We start from the raw sequence: 16,732 nt of genomic DNA, 5'->3' as shown, positions 1-16,732 counted from the left end.
ATAATGGTTGGCGATATAGGGTTAAAAGGTAGTGCAATAGTACAATACAGTACATGATTAAAATATAGTACAATAATCAATAAAAGAGGAGCGTCATATATACAAAGAATTGGTAGTGACAGTAAGAGAATATTCGCTCATTGACAATGCATTAAAAATAAGTTGAAGATTAAAAGTCATGCTGGTTCAACAATCGAGTCAGGTAGGGTATTGGTGAGTTTCTGTATCTCTGTGTTTTAGCCTTTGGAATGTCAAGTTTTTGAGCATTTCTGGTACTTCTGCCTGTGATGCTAGATCTGCGTCTCGGCAACCAATGCTCGAACTCAGACTTGATAAGTGATCTGGCAAAGTTCAGGCACAGAGTCTCGCGCCTTTCGGCAAGCGTTGTGAGTTTCAGATGTTCGAGTGAGCTTGCATATCCGGTATAGGCAGGACCCATGATGATCCGACAGGCTCTACGTTGTATCCGCTCCAGCTGATCAACTTGTTGTTTAGAAAGTCCCGGGGACCAGACGGGAACAGCGTACTCCATAAGTGGACGGATGTATGCAGTGTAGATGATTAGGAGTTCATTTTGTGAGAGATTAAACTTCCTGAGACGCTTGAGAATAAACAGTTTCCTGGCGGCGTTTGCAGACATATGATTGACCTGTTCATTCCAACGTAGGTCACTCTGAAGGCGGAGGCCGAGTATCTTCAGGCAGGGGACAACAGACAGAACTGAGGAGTCAATCCGCAGTGGGGGTAACAGTGGTGGGTTTCTGCAGAATGTAATGTGCATTGCCATGCACTTGCTACTGTTCAGGAGCATGTGGTTGTCCATTGTCCAGGAATGTAGTTGGTCAAGGTCGTTTTGGAGTACAGGACGGCAGATGGATGGATCTTGTTTCAGAAAGTTCATGTCGTCTACGTATTTCAGGGCATAACTGACGGCATCACTAGCGGCATCGTCGATCAAAACGAGGAAGAGTATAGGTCCCAGTAATGTGCCTTGGGCAACTCCGCAAGAGAGGGTAACCCAGTCGGAAAGGGCTCCTCTATACCGTACTCTCTGTTTTCTCGCAGAAATGAAGTCGCACACCCACGGAACGAGCTCGGGCCTACAACCTTGTTGAGCAGCTTAGTGATCACTGTATTATGGTCCACTCTGTCAAAAGCCTTAGTAAAATCAGTGGCTACAATGGTGCTGATGGTTGATGGTGTGTCGGCTCCAAGGGATAGTCTGTCCACCAGGCTTAAGAGGGCGTGAACCGTGGAGCGGCCCTTTAAGCTGCCGAACTGCCGTTGGTCTAGCTTAATGTCGTCAGTAATCCACTTAGAGGCAAAGAATTCCGCAATCTTAGCAAACTGGGGGGTCAGTGATATGGGCCTCAACTTGTCCAGTGTAGCAGGTTGGGACTTTGGAACAGGCACAACCACGGCTTGCTTCCACTGGTGAGGGACCACGCCAGTTGCAAATGACGCATTGAGGATGTGGCAGAGGGGAGAAGTCAGCTCACAGGCAAACTCTTTAATCAGTTTCGGTGGGATGTTATCAGGGCCTGAGGCTTTGTTTGGCTTTACTGCTCGAAGACGCTGGTAGACATCCCAGTCAAGTAACCTTGGCAGCTGTTCAGGGGAGGGGAGGAATGATGGTAACAAGGAGGTGTTCAGCTCGGGTAGGGCATTAGACACCTCGGCGAAGCTTGAGTTGATGATATTTGCGGTGGCGAGGTCATCATCAGCTGGAATGCCAGGAACTGTAATCGTACTATTGGGTTTCTTCATGTTAGCCATCTTCATGACTTCCTGGTGCCAGCGTTTTGGATTGGCGGATTTCAGCTTGCTAACTCTGTCTGCATGGTATGTCTTTTTAGCTTTGGCCAACGCTCTTTGTGTCAAGTTCCTGTAGAATCTAAAAGCCAGTGGGGTTTGGTTGTGGAATGCCCTTTGCCTCAAGGTGATCAGCTGCTTAATGTGAGGAGTAATCCACGGTTTATCGGTGCTGTGGATTTTAACGGTCCTGGCTGGGAAAAAGGTGTCAATAGCAGTTTATTGCAATGTGTTAATTTATGAATTTTACATAACGTGTACAACATATTGATAAATGCGCTGTAGAAAAGAGAAATTTCCAATCATCATCAGGTTTTTTGCAAAACATATCAGACTGAGCATGTCTGAACATATTGCAAATCTTTTCATTCCATTTTTTGTTCCCAAATTACTTAAAAGCATATTCCAAAAACTGGCATTTTTCAAGTGCAACAGCATAACGTAGATTTTATGCCAATTTCTGGTCTTAAATTGGCCATAGCATAAGTTTTAAACATCTTAACACCAAATCTCTTCCTGATTGTCTGGAAAATAACTGTACTAGTATAACAAGTTTGATAAATGTCAACAGAATGCGATAAATACAGAGTAAGATTGACATAACGAAGCACGATGCCATTGGCGCACCCTGATCTCGGAATAGCCGTAAGGGCAAGGCTCATAAGATAGCATGTAAATATAGCATAATCCTCACCGATAAAACCAAGTTGTGAAAACTCCAGTATCATCCACTCCTCTGTTTTCTGTTGCAAAGCAAAGTTCTTCATGGTTGATATGTAGCCTGGCTTGCCTATGACATCATCTTCCAACTGTAGAACAAACAACATTTACATGTTATTATTACATACACACATTACATTTACATATATATTATGATGATTATTCTTCTACACATATGTCAAAACTTGAGTGATATAAGGCATTATTGTAAATATCTAAATTTGTTGAAGTAAAGTGATATATTAACCTGTAGATTCCGACATGATTGTAATTTGTATTTCCCTACTATTAATTAATGATTTATATTGTAAACAAACATCAGAATTCAGCCCTGTATGTTAAGGCTGCGAGATATGTTGTTGTTGATACATTGATACAAATAAACCAATAAATAATGTATGTCAAGCAGTGAGTGAGAGATGTATGGGCCTTGATACAACACCTGATTTTGGTATGCTTTGCTTATTTTGTAATTATAGAATATATATATATATATTATGTTGCACTGTAATAAACTGCAGGGGGCATCAAAACTAATGTAAATCTGATGTTTACAACTTAGAGAAGACTAGTAGTTTCTGTAGTGGTACTGTACTTTCTTAGGTCAGCTTTGACTTGTAACCTATTTCATGTTTTATGCCATGAGAGCAGCTCCAAATGTACCCACATATAGCCAACATTAGTAGTGGTGCAACTGATAGGTAATTAGGCTATATATAGGATACCTTTTTGAGTCTCTTGTGTGCATATACATTACTGCGTCGTGTATTTGTAAAAATATGAGTCATGACTTTTGCTCTGTTGTGTACAATCTACCCTGAGTTAAGAGTCTTGCATACGACTAGTTAAAACAAATTTGTAACAAAGCAGAAAAAACTCCTGACCTGGACATAGAACTGCCCTTTTGGTTGACAGTACATCATTAGGAAAGAAAAATCTAAGTTCTGCTTGGTTCTCCACCTGTAGGGTCAGAAGTAATAAAGGAAAGATCAACATACAGCAATCAAAGAATCTCATGAAGTATATCATAATTGTTGTTCGAGTATGTTGGATGTATAATCAAAAGTAAATACTGTATATGTCTGTCAAAAACAACTTTCAGCCATTCAGCACCAAGGACAAAACTATTCCACACCAGGGACAATAGTATATAGTGTGTCCTGAAAAAAAAACACCTTTTTCTCAATAGGATATAGAGATGGTGTGTATCATCATCAATCCTGTATAGCCTGGTTACCAGACCTATTTTAGCTCCCAAGTTTATATCTTCTCTACTTGTGGAGAGGATATAGACTCGGGAGCTAAAATAGGTCTGGTAACCAGGCTATAAACTGTTAAGAAATCTGATTACTATTTACTGTATGCTAACAAAAGTTCTACCCTACATAGAGGTGTTGTTTACATACTTGACTCTTTCTTTGGGGTCACCAAAGGTCTCTTTGAGTGAGTCCAGGTCAGGGTAGAAACCAGCCGGTGGGGAGATGATCTCTAACAACCCTGACTCTATAGGAGCCTTGTAGCTGCAACAACATGGTAGGGAAAATGACAGTCAATGTAAAGGAACATTTAATTCAGTAACTTGATGAGAGGGAAAGTGATGCAATACATTTCCTATGCTCTCACACTTGGGGAAAGATCATGATACTATCACTGGCATATTTTCGGCCTAAATTATCAAAGACACCAAACTGGAGTGGTTTCAAAGGTACTTGTGAGCTTTTTAATGGTTATGGCTCTTCATTTCTGAATTAGCAATTCTGTACCACTGTAACTGTAATCCTAGCCATATGTCTAACATCAAAATATTGCTCATTTAAAATTTTATGTCCATCCACAGCCAGGCTATGAGCATACTAAATACATAAAATACTGACAGTAATACCCAGGAGTTACCCAAGATTGTATATTGTTTACCATAAAACTTTGGTTTTAAGATGGCAACAGATGTTGGCAGACTTACCTTTCTTTGACCATCTCTGCAATTCTATGTACATAGTCTTGTTCAGTCTGCAACAAAGGATGCCATATATTATGGTGTGGTATAACATCAACATGTACAGAATTAAAAAAAAAAGTTACAGAAAGAGACAATAACAAGTGAGCAAATATGATTGCCATAAAAACAAAATTGCCTTATTTAACGACTTGAGATGGTAATAAATATCGTATGACCATTTGGTTAACTCTTGTCTGGAATTATTACTAGGCCTGGTGAGATTTTAGTGGCATTTTACACCTCAGTTGATTTTGAACAGTCAAATGTTACAGCCTCATAAGTTTCAATGCGATGCACGTCCATATTAGGTAAAAGTGTAATCTAAATGGTTTACATTGTCAACCAATAACCAGGGAGCAATCCATCAATGCCAAGTGCGGGGCATAGCTGTACATAATACAGTCAGGATATGATCTAACGGCTGTCAATTCAAATACCGGCAACTGGCTGTCGAGGGAGGTTGAAATGAAGGTCAAGTTATGGAAGATTTGAGGGAGGTTTGATAACATCTTGATTTTGTAATAAAGAATTTGATTGGCTCAAAGGACAAGTTTGATGTACTCTGACATTCCTATTGGCCTGAAGTTGAAATGACCTGTAGTATATTGATGTACCAAACAACCTGATTGGCCCAAAGGAGAAATCAAACAGGAATTGAAAGAAAAATTCTAACTGTGACAAGAAAAACTATTGTTTCAAACTACTGCATGGTCCTAAAATGACTCTCAGTATTTTGATGCTGTAATAAACAAACTGATTGGCCAAGGGGCAAATTGTGCATTGAGGGTATGATCTGTAAAAAGCAATTTTGTTGTACATGTATGCACAGTTTTTTAAATAACACAGAGTAACTCCTGGGAATCAAAAGTAATTTTTGACCATTGGGCAACAAAATATGTGTACCTTTTCCATTAGTTTAACATGCATAGTAGTATGTCCACGGTCTTTTAGCTTTTAAACTGTCAACAACTGAAACAGAACTCAAGTGATCTGACATTTTAAATCCATTCCAACCCTACCCCAGGCCTATAAATGCCACATGATGTCATATACAGGCCCTGTGCTTCTGCAGTTCACTGATGATACATCGCTTTAAGACCTCCAGTGTTTTATAGAGGGTCCGTTTTGGAGTCAAGAGGTTCGTGACCTTTCCTGCTTCCGTCCGTGGCAACGTTCCATCTTGCCACGTTACGCCGCCGCGCAGAGGTCAAATGTTACCTGCCAGCTTGTGCCAAAGTCTCAGTACAATTTAGCAAGTTTACTATCAACCAGTTCTACTGTACCGACACAGCTGCAGCACTGTGTATTCCTGATACACACACCCCTGCCAGTTTAATCTGTTGGTTCTACATGTAAGATTAAAAAGAATAACACTCAACTGGAAAATCGAAATGAAAACAGAGTCTAAAGGAACATCTGCACATTGGTACACATACTTTCAAGGAATGGGTATAGCTATGAATATAAGATGTAACTTGAACTTTTTCCTGTGAACCTATGGCCCTTATCTTGACTTCTTCTTTCTTTTAACTTGAAAATGTCAGAAAACCAAGGAAATGAATTGATGTGGCCTAATGTATGGGTTCTAACCTAGATGGATGGATAATGTACAGAGATTGGAGCACTTAGATTAGAGGTTCTCAAGAAGGATTTAACACTGTTAGATTACATACATTTAGGAAGGTGTTATTAGAGTAATGTTTCAGGGCAGTAAATGCCAACAGCATCAGGTGCCAGGTACTGAATGTTTAATGGTGGAATTTGTGTGGAATTTTTTCCACAGGGAGTACAGTTTGGGTCAAATGAGGTGAGAAAAGCTGAAGTATCTTATTGCAAAAATCGTATTGCAAAAATGAAAAAAAAAAGTACTTCAAGCCCTGAACTTACTTATACATTAATACACATAGAGCAACCTTCCAATGTATAAACTGCCTGGCTTAGATGCTCATGCCTTTTCTGCTCTACTTTCCTCAACCCAAAAACTATAAAGTCTATCACAGCCCAAATGCAGTCAGGGCATGACCAACACCCCACTATAGTTTGATCTATATATAACTTTATAAGTCTCGCTGGACTCGGGTCATAGACCACACCTTTTGTGACATCTTTGCCATGCATGACTGTCCGCCATATTTCATAAAGGCAATCTAGTGTCCTGTAATCTAACACAGTGTACTGAATATTCTTGCAAACAAAATTTTACTGTCAAATAATCTCATAAATGTTCTAAAGCCAAAATGAAAGCCCTGGTTTCTGCGCATGTTTCGATAGATAATATGATCAACGTGTTATCAGAGGCCCAAAATGTTATTTGGCACAGTTGACATTTTAAAAGTCAGTTCAGGCCATCAGAGTTGGGGCAGAACATTCAAAGTCATTTATAGTTTTTGATGACCTTTGGAGAAAGAATGGGTACAAGTTGTAAATATTTCATGGGTAAGACCTGTGTAGCATACAATATATGAAACTAGCAGTTTGTAACAGTGACTGTTGGTTTTTGACTGCTATTAAGATTATCAATTTTAGTTTGGATTTCCCAATTTCTTGTAGAGGGAGTATTAAGGGAGACATAGTAATTTCTGAAAGCTCTCAACCTAATATATAAGCATTGCTTTACAGTTGTACTTCCTATACAGAAAGAACAATGTCACAAGTGTAATTGGGTCAACCTAGTACCGGTAGCCATCTAGCCACACCTAGGCAATAATATGTTCAACGCAATTCGGTGGTGTGAACCATACAATAGAGTTAGGACTAGCCAAAGCTAAGATAGGCATTGGTATGATTTATAAAGGAACACTCACATGGGAGAAGAGACAGTGAAGAGTTCACCAATTGATACATGTACACAGCCAGGACCTAAATGCAGACTGCAGATCCCTGGCTTCTAGCTGGAATTCAGTTCCAGACAGGCTGGTTATCTAGCCCCATCAGTCATATTATATATCACAGAGCTGGAGAGCATTCTGGCACAGTCCTACAGGCTTTTAGGTGTAGATCTCTTGGAATGATTTCTTGTCTCATTCTTTTTTATGGTCACTCCAGAACGAGCCTTATCCCCCTATCTATTTTCCTGCACCACTCGTAAAGTTGCATTCCTATAAATACCGGCACTACAGTAACACTATATATCAGATCCCATATTTTGAGCTCCCTTCATTTTCATCTTCCAAAAAATGTAAGTGCTAGAAATACATTTTATCTCTTACCTGCAAAATTGTAAGTTGTCAAAAATTCTACCTGCAATTTGAAGATGACAAATGTTCTTCAAATATCTATCAAGCCGTTGTTCCTACCAAACTACTGTGTAAGGTTTAGTATGCTGTCCACAACAAGTAGTTAGATGTTATTCAGAAAACATGGGAGAAGCGACATTTACAGTAAATTGCTGCTTGCAGGTGGGTATTTCAATCTGACTATATATATACCCTAGAAATAATACATGACACGCAAGTCCCTATTCTGTTCCACTTGGGTTAGAAGTGAATTAAAGGCCTACCAACTCTGGTCTCCCTGAGGCCCACCTGGATTATACCGGCAATATCCCACCTGCCATAGGATCAGCCGGCTATGAAATATCTCATCTATCATGTGCCCCCCTCCCCCCTGGTAGTACAGTAGGCTAGGTAAGGGATTTGTTGAGTGGTTTCAGTTCATATCTACTGGGAATACTGGCACCGAAGTGACTCAAGTACTAGTGCAACGGATAACAGCACAATTCAATTTTTGCTCCTAGCAAAAAAAATGTTGGTGTATCAGAGTAACTTTTATTTTATGTTTTTTTGGTACATGAAATGGTATGAAATATGATTTTTTTTTGTCGTTAAACTGCAAAATTACATATTTTCAAACTTAACACATTATATCCAATATCATTGTCAAATAAGTTGCTGAAATAGTAAAAGCAAAGAAATAAAACAGAACTCAAACTTTTAATACCTATTCATTCTTTAAGTAAGGAGTAGATAGGAGGTTGATTGCCTGAACATTTCTTACCTACTATTGTCTAAATAATCATTCATGACCAGCAGTTTTGTATTTTGTAGAAGTAGAATTGTTCAATGCCAACTGATAAATCATCCATTGACTGCTCTTCCTGCTTCCCCACATACATTCCCAAATGTACAATAAAATCCATAAAACAAGTCGAGACATATGTTTGGTTTGATACAACTTTATCTTACTGCAGCACATTTATGCACAGATAATCTGGCACATTTATCTGGACTAGATTCAACTTCTATATTTCAAAAGGTAGGAAAAATGACATGTACTCTGAGAAATCAAGATTACATTTAAACTACCAATATACAGCTAAGCTTGCTCCCATCTTCCAAAGGGTGCTGTCAGTTAAGGCTTTCAAGATTGACAAATTTTGTCCATCAAAAAGCCATCACCATTTGTCTAGAAAAGCCTCGTTATGGAGAAAGGTTAAAGCGAAGCTACATCACGATTATCTCTACATCACGCTAACCACGAAGGGCGCTGGTATTCGCGGCATGACCGCTTGACAACCGTTTGTAGGTAATCCCCCCGCCCGCAGAAATGAGGCGGCCTGTCATAACACGAGATGGTCTGCATCGATTGGCGTAATCCCGGCACTAATGCCGCTGCCCAAACTTGGCGTTAAGACTGATCAGTTTTGATGCGGTGGTGTCGGACAGACATCTGTCAGAGTTATAAATCACTGCTGGGCTGGGCCTGGGGTGAGCTGGGAATGTCAATGTGCCTGCAGGATGAACTTGGGAATGTTCAATGTTATGCACAAGCACCATGCACACCAAGACAGCATTAATGTCAAGTCAGTAGTGGGGGAACAAATCAGAACCATGAATACCACATCAACACCGTAGTCATAGCACAGCAATCACTGGTCTAGACTATAAACACTGCCAGGACAGGAAAATCATCTTTTGACCACCGCAACAGCCAAATTAGTACTATGGACAGCATAATCAGTACCATGGACACCATAAATAGTACCGTGGATAGCAATATCAGTACCATGGACAGCAAAAACAATACATGTACCATGGACAGAAGAATCAGTACCATGGACAGCAAAAACAGTACCATGCACAACATAAACAATACCATGGATGGCAAAATCAGTACCATGGATAGCAAAGTCAGTACCAAGGACAGCAAAATCAGTATCATGGACAGCAAGGTCAGCACCAAGGACAGCAAAATCAGTACCATAGCAAAACCATCACTAAACTAGAGGTATACCAAAACCATACCATGAATAGCAAAATCAGTACCATGGACAGTGAAATCATCATTGAATCACCACAAACACCAAGTTAGTTCTGTGGACTGCATAACTAGTACCATGGACAGTGACAACCATCACTAACACCAGATCAGTACCATGGACAGTATAGCCAGAGGTCATACAATAACATAATAGGCATATGCTTACAGTTTTCAACAGATACAGACTGACTATCCTGACATATTTCTCATTACTGCTGCAGCAATACAAGCTAATGACAATGCACTCAAAACTAATCACTCAACACCACTGCTTGCTACATTATCCCAAACAGGGGCTAATTATTATCCATAACACCAACCAAAGTCCAATTACACCTCTCTGGCGTTCTCCTTCCATTGACCCCAGCGCCATGCCTCACGTTCAGGCTGACCAGAATGTGATTGAAACTAGCGAAGCATGTGATTACATTTCGTATGCTGGTATCAAAGGCTAGCTATCTTAGTTTACAGAGTGTATCCTTTTCCTCATTCTCACAAGTAGCAGATGGGACAAAACTGGACAAACTGGATTACAAGTTACCAAAAGAGGGCGTAATATCTATGGGATAAATAATTGGAAAAGCTTGATACATTCATGCACCAATGCTACTTAAAAACAAAGCTCCATACTGTAGTATAGATTGTTGATCGTAAAGGCTATAAAGGAATTTACCCCAACCTGATGTTAAAGTACAGTATATTAAAATTGATAATTTTCCAAAATCAGGCATATAAATCACAAATTGTTACCATCTGTTGAAGACACTTTAAAATTTTGCAGGTTTTGAATCAAAATTTTCTCTTCCCATGCGAAATGGAATTCTTTTCTCAATTTTTTGGTTACATCTGTAAGTATTGAAGGACCCTTAAAATCTTTAAGAATGAAAGATTTCTGACTTCTTTGTTCAAAGACAATTAGAACCTTGATCAATTCTCATTGGAAAGCTGATAAAAAGCATGGATTTACAATACAATTTTGAACTTGAGTTACACAGTTGGTATGATCATGTAATTCCTTTGTTTTCTAAAAGTTTTTGTCTCAAAACACTGAGTCAGACACTAATGGAAAAAAGTTGTGAAAATTATGTAAACTCAATTTTCCTGACAGTGTGTTATTTCATCAGCAACAAACAAAGATAGAGGAATCCATAGATAGGACAATGCAACAAAATCTATTCCATCCCAAAGCACACGTCATGTAGTTCATCACTGGGGAATGACCTCCTGAAATGACTTAGGTGAAATGTTCTTTCCACCCCATCTTGGTGAAATTCAATAAGCAGGCAGCGACATTTGATACAGGTTATAACATTTGTGACAGCCATGTTCCACGGCCCCTCAAATGGCCAATAAAGCTGAAGTCGCTATTTATCTGATTTGATACAAGTGGTTTATAACGTTGCATATTGGAAACTACTACATGATACGGTAGCACTTTTGCCTTTTTAGATTTTTCTTGCAACTTTCTCAGATTGAATCTATAATAATAATAAGCTCAATTAATAGCAGGCTATATCAAAACACTACAATTTTGTCCTAAAATTCTGCTGGATTTCAGTCAATGATGTAAAAGAATTGTGATGCAGTTTAAGATTTGCTAACTTGACATTTCGTGTACGTGTCAGCTGTCATATTTAATTCATGAGAGAGATTGAAATAATCTGATCTTTGCGAATTCCCCTGGTCCAGAGCTGGGTGATTGCACTGAGGAATGATCCCATCTGAGTACCATTAAATTAATAGAAGGTTATTGGCCAATTAGTGTCTGCCCAGAAGGATTCCTGTGTTATTGTACCATTATCATGAGCAATAGGAGCCTGCAAGGTTTGGGAAATACATGGGCAGGTTAATATGGTTTGAAGAGTTCAGATTCAACTTTTTTTTTTAGGGGAAGAGCATTGATAAGAATGGGGGTGGGCAAGGGACATGGAAGGTATAAAAACAGGTGCTTCCAATGTAGTCTTCTTTGCTATCCTGTTGGGGTGGGGTTAAGTTTTAAGGTTATAAAATCATGACATTCTTGTTTGATTTTAATCTCCTACTCCACGGTTGTCAGGCATTAAAAAATGGGTAAAAGAAAAATGAAAATCATTATCGTAAGAACTGCATTGTTGCATCTAATGATGTTCACTACAAACTTTTGGTACATTTTGGTCATTTGTATGAGTATAGGAACTATTTTTCAGCATTATCCCCACTACATGTCAAAGACATTCATCCCCTTCATTTTTCTTAGTTTAAAATTCAATGGTATTAGCAGACCCCATTCAGGGTCTCAGTCTGAAACTGTGAAGTTCAGTAAATCTCTTCATACCAGACCTGAGAAATGTCAAGGGCAGATGTCTATACTATAAAATATACACGTACATGGTGAGGATTTTGTGCCACATTTCCAGGAGCATACTCATCAATAAAGCCTTTTAATAACAAAGATATGTAAGGGTTGATCCTCCCTGAAGTCAGGGGTGATCTCAATTAATGTATCTTTCTAACAGATTAAATCCTTTGGTATAGCCCCATCTCAACAGATATGCCATATTTGTGACAACTCTTCACTGATATTGGATTTATGAAAATGCTCTCAAGACGCCAATATGACAGCAGATAATAGATAGGAGATAATATCATGTGAACCAGTGTTCTAGCCAGCCTGAAATTTCCTTTCATCATCTCAATTTCTTTTGATGTAACATCATGTCCAGAGGCAAAGGTGCATGGCGCAACAATCCCAGGGAGAAATGTTGAAATCTTGACAGCTCTAAAATGCTATTTCCTGTAACTTGATGAGCAAATTTTGCTGGTAGGCTAAGCTTAGTTGAATGACATCTCTTTCCATTTCTTTACATGCTGATTTTTGTCCATCAAAAATGTCCACTGAGATGTAAAAAGTATGCAATTCAGCCCATGGCTGTGATGTACTTTACCTGATCAAAATGATCCAATATCATTCACTCAATCATGACGGATTGATCAAAATTTTTGTCCATCATTTATGGAAAGACAGATACTGGCTAGAACACTGATGTGAACTCTCTATAATGTAACTTTTACAGAAGAGGAAGAATTGACAAAAAAACATGACTATCTCACCTCCCCGATGAATAGCACGATGACACAGTCATCTTTTTCTTCGTCAGACAAACCGTCTAAGATGGAGGCCAGACTCTGCATCAGGTAGGACTCCTTCTCACGCTTTATCGTGGGGATGCCCAGAACAAACGACACTGCAGGAACAAGGTAGTGCTCATGTTAGAGTAGTCAACACATACAATTCATATGAACAGATCTATACACCAGTGGTAGATGTTTCACAACAAATGCCTAGAACTCCTAGAACATGTCAGTAGAAATTTATATCTCTTTAAATCTAGCTTTAGGGATTTCTTTCATGTCTTTCTCAAACTTCCTTCTACTTTGAATTCCAGGGCTAAGGTTATTTGTGACTCCAGTATCCAACAGATGTAAGTGAATAGTACACAGTTCAACTTGTATTGACGCCCAAGAAAATGCTGTCGTAATTTTCTAACTGAAGCTTGAAGGAAAGTTTTAAAATATCTGGCTAAAGTTGCATCATGCTGAAGGGTGATTATATGGACCAAAGGATTCAGAAAGATACCATAACCACAGATGTTAAAATATGTCAGCAGGTACGTCTGCATTGTTACTTTGCAGGTCGGCGCTAAACATAGATGGTCTTTAAATGTAAAGCATTCTTTCCTGTAAGTCTCTCCAGTGAATAAGTTTTAACAGTCTGTGAAAGTTAAAGCACATAGCAGTACACTTTATGTGTGCTACACCACTGTGACAGTCCATCATGGATTGTTTCCGGTTTCAGTACTGCATACCCCGGGGCAGCCGGCAAACATGTGAGGGCACTGGAGAGAAAGCCATCACGCCAAATGTAGCGTAAAAGCCTCGGCATGGCATGACGGATGTTTTGAAAGGAGCTGTAACGCCATATGTCAAGGGGAGATGCATTCTGTACCGTGACAGCTCTCTGAAAAATGCCACCCGTAAGCTTGCTACATCCTCTCTGGTATTTCTAGATACTTTAAACTGATACATAGGAATCTTGCTGGAAGGACCTTGGATTATTCCATTCAGAAAAATTAAACAGGGGTGGTCAAGAAACTTTTCATGAATGTAAAAAGGTGAGAATAGTTGAAGGATACCGTACGGGCTGAAAAGGACTCACAACACTTGCATGGGAACTGTGTAAGGGTATCTTTCTGACTATCTCCAATTTATCAACCTCTAGTATTCTATAGGTGGCACCAAAACTGGAATACCAGTAACACTTCTCCTCTCTGTAATCAATTCCTTTATCTGACTAATGTTGTGGGAAATCCTTGGCCATGTTTCAGCCTGAGTGGGGATGCTCATTAAATCAGCCAGCGTCTGTTAGGGAGGGAAGACTGGAAAATGTTACAGTAACTGTCACGAACATTACGACTTCAACTCCTAAATGTTACTGCTTGGAGATTAGCTTAATTCGTCTCACCTCATGTCCTTCCCGCCATAAAATGTCACACTCACAAGAATTACAATTTCAGTTCCAAAACAACAGTTTGGAAATTACTAGTAGCTGATCTCATCTCATTGTTCTTCTGTGCCCTAAAATACTACAGTCGTAAACATTTACGATTTCCACTCCCAAACAACTGCTTGGAGATTAGCTAACTGATACGTCTAAATCATGTCCTTGCCTGCCCTAAAATATTACAGTCACAAGTATTTTGGACTTTAACTGCCAAACAACTGCTTAGAGATTAGCTAAATGCTACAGTCACAAACACAACCACACAAAGACTCTCACCTTGCTTTGGTGTCCCAATGTATGTTCTGCCAACCAACTATTCGGAAATTAGGCATTAAAATGTTACAGTCACAAACATCAGGACTTAAAGTGTGCTGAGATTATGTCCGTCTCACCTCCAGTTCTGCCCTGGCCCAGGTGGAATGCGGGCTGCAGGGCGTCTGGTTTCTCCCGCAGGTGCGGCATGTAGTTGTAGATGCTGGGCAGCTGTAGGTCCCCCCCTCCCACCAGGCTCCGCAGCTTCCTCTTCGTCTCCTCTGTGGGAAGACAATAAAGTTCATCTATGATCTGTTTTCATCATAGCATAGTCTTTACCTGTGTGGCTTTGCCTTTGATGGCAGAGTGTAGATTAAAACAAGTCAGGGTTCGAAATACTGAGCGTATATGCACCTTAGTGCAGGAAAAATTGGAGCTGTGTAGGTATTTCTGATGTCTACCTGCACCGGTCTACATACTGGGCAGTAGGTGTATTGTGGATTTTTATTTGCTGAATTGAATGTTACTACCTATGAAGTAGGCAAGAGGTAAAGGTCATACCAGTTTATAGTATGATCCATACTTCTTAAATTCTGAGTAGTGAAGGCAAATATGTCTGGTGCAGGTACTTTTCAATGTACATGTATATACAGTAAAATTTATTAGCTTGGTGCCAGCCTGTTTGCTTAGTCTGACTTACAAGTTTTATTACACTGTGACCAGATGTTTGTGTAGGCTTTTATGGGGTGGGAGTAAGTAAGTTCATGTTGGCAGCCTGACACTTTTGACATCATTTGTGGCACTGGCCTTATCAAATGGACGGGCAGCTATGGAACAAAGGTTGAAAATCACTTCAGTTTGTTAAAAAAAAGAAAGAATACACTTTGTACAAATGAGTCCCTTTTCTATTAGAATGTAGAAGAAATACCAATTGGGAAGACATGAACTTCCTTCGTTATAACCCTTTATAGTCCCTTCCTTCACCTGCAGTCATCCTTCACCATACAATTTGAATTCAAAATAAACTGTGAAAGTAAAAACCTTCTTCTGTCTCCTGGTTAGATAGGTTTGCCCTGTTGTGGTGAGGTGTATCTCCTGCAAAAGTGCATGCATTGGATTAAATGTAGTTTCTCAATGGCATACAAAATGTAAATGGATTTTAGACTCATATTGTATATACCGGAATTGTGATTTGCAATGAGCCGTCACAGTGATTTACTTATCAGACATCAGTTGTTCAACAGTGACAAAGTTTGGAGATGGTAAGCCATGGATTTATTAAGAGATCTGATTTTATTTGAATCTTTATCCCTCACAGGAGACTGGATTAAGCATTTGTACAGGGATGCGCAAATCTCCACGACAGATTGACCCCATGTACATGTGTGTACATGTAGAGATTCAACATCTCTTTCCAATCAAATCCCTGCAGAAGTTTTCCTGGTAGGTGCAGGTTGCTGTGATGCATGTCATCCTGTAGCCCGAGGATACAGGCCACCGTTATCACCCAACAGGTGGCATATCTAATATCCCTCTGTCAGCCCTGCCATTAATCCACTCCTCCCACCCCATCCATCCCTCTCTCCCAATCATTCCATCTGGAATTGCCTGGCTATTATCACTTCATTCCCCACACGGAATCACACTCGCATTACCGCAGAAACTCATGTTCACGCACAATTAAGCCGGCTGCTATTTATGTTTCTCTTGTGCCGCGCGCACTGTATGCACAGGGAGTTCATCCATAGATGTGTAAACTGCAATTAAAGCTGAATCATTAGATTACAGTGTTTCCAAATGAACGTGTGAAAAGCAATCTACAAGACAGATGTGTAGTGCATGTAATAAAGGCTATCACGTAATGAAAGTCGTGTGATGTGGACTCCAGGGTATTGATCACTGAGGAGACCAAAATTAGACAATTATGGTTCCATCATGTTTCTTTTTATGATCTTTTAATTGTCAAGGCAAACAGAATGATAAACTGGGATTTTATAAAAGGTGAAAGAAAGCAGGAAAGCAATAATGATTTTATTGTCCCTTCAGGCAACTTTTCACCGTGGACCATTTATCAGCTGTATAATGGAATTTACCCAGCTGTATACAGAGGTTTGAAAGTTTTTATGAAACCTGGAAGACAACTTGGCGACAAG

At 39.6% G+C, this 16,732-nt stretch overlaps 1 protein-coding gene across 2 annotated transcripts in view; it reads right to left on the bottom strand.

Annotated features, from left to right (window-relative positions):
* LOC109467986 (alpha-1,3-mannosyl-glycoprotein 4-beta-N-acetylglucosaminyltransferase B-like) overlaps nt 1-16,732 on the bottom strand; it is a 43,194-nt gene that overhangs the window by 8,604 nt on the left and 17,858 nt on the right. Inside the window, exons 4-10 of one of the 2 annotated variants that reach the window (XM_019766169.1) lie at nt 15,621-15,674; nt 14,720-14,860; nt 12,878-13,011; nt 4,493-4,539; nt 3,939-4,052; nt 3,417-3,492; nt 2,507-2,621 (exon numbers count right to left, since the gene is read on the bottom strand). In XM_019766169.1, the coding sequence (XP_019621728.1) occupies nt 2,507-2,621; nt 3,417-3,492; nt 3,939-4,052; nt 4,493-4,539; nt 12,878-13,011; nt 14,720-14,860; nt 15,621-15,674 (681 nt within the window). The remainder of the gene's footprint in view (nt 1-2,506; nt 2,622-3,416; nt 3,493-3,938; nt 4,053-4,492; nt 4,540-12,877; nt 13,012-14,719; nt 14,861-15,620; nt 15,675-16,732) is intronic. The other variant, XM_019766170.1, reaches the window with a different exon arrangement.

The sequence above is a fragment of the Branchiostoma belcheri genome, unplaced genomic scaffold (assembly GCF_001625305.1).
Source record: "Branchiostoma belcheri isolate BF01 breed outbred unplaced genomic scaffold, Haploidv18h27 scaffold19, whole genome shotgun sequence".
Taxonomy (NCBI): Eukaryota; Metazoa; Chordata; class Leptocardii; order Amphioxiformes; family Branchiostomatidae; genus Branchiostoma; species Branchiostoma belcheri.
This window is presented reverse-complemented; position numbering and strand designations above follow the sequence as displayed.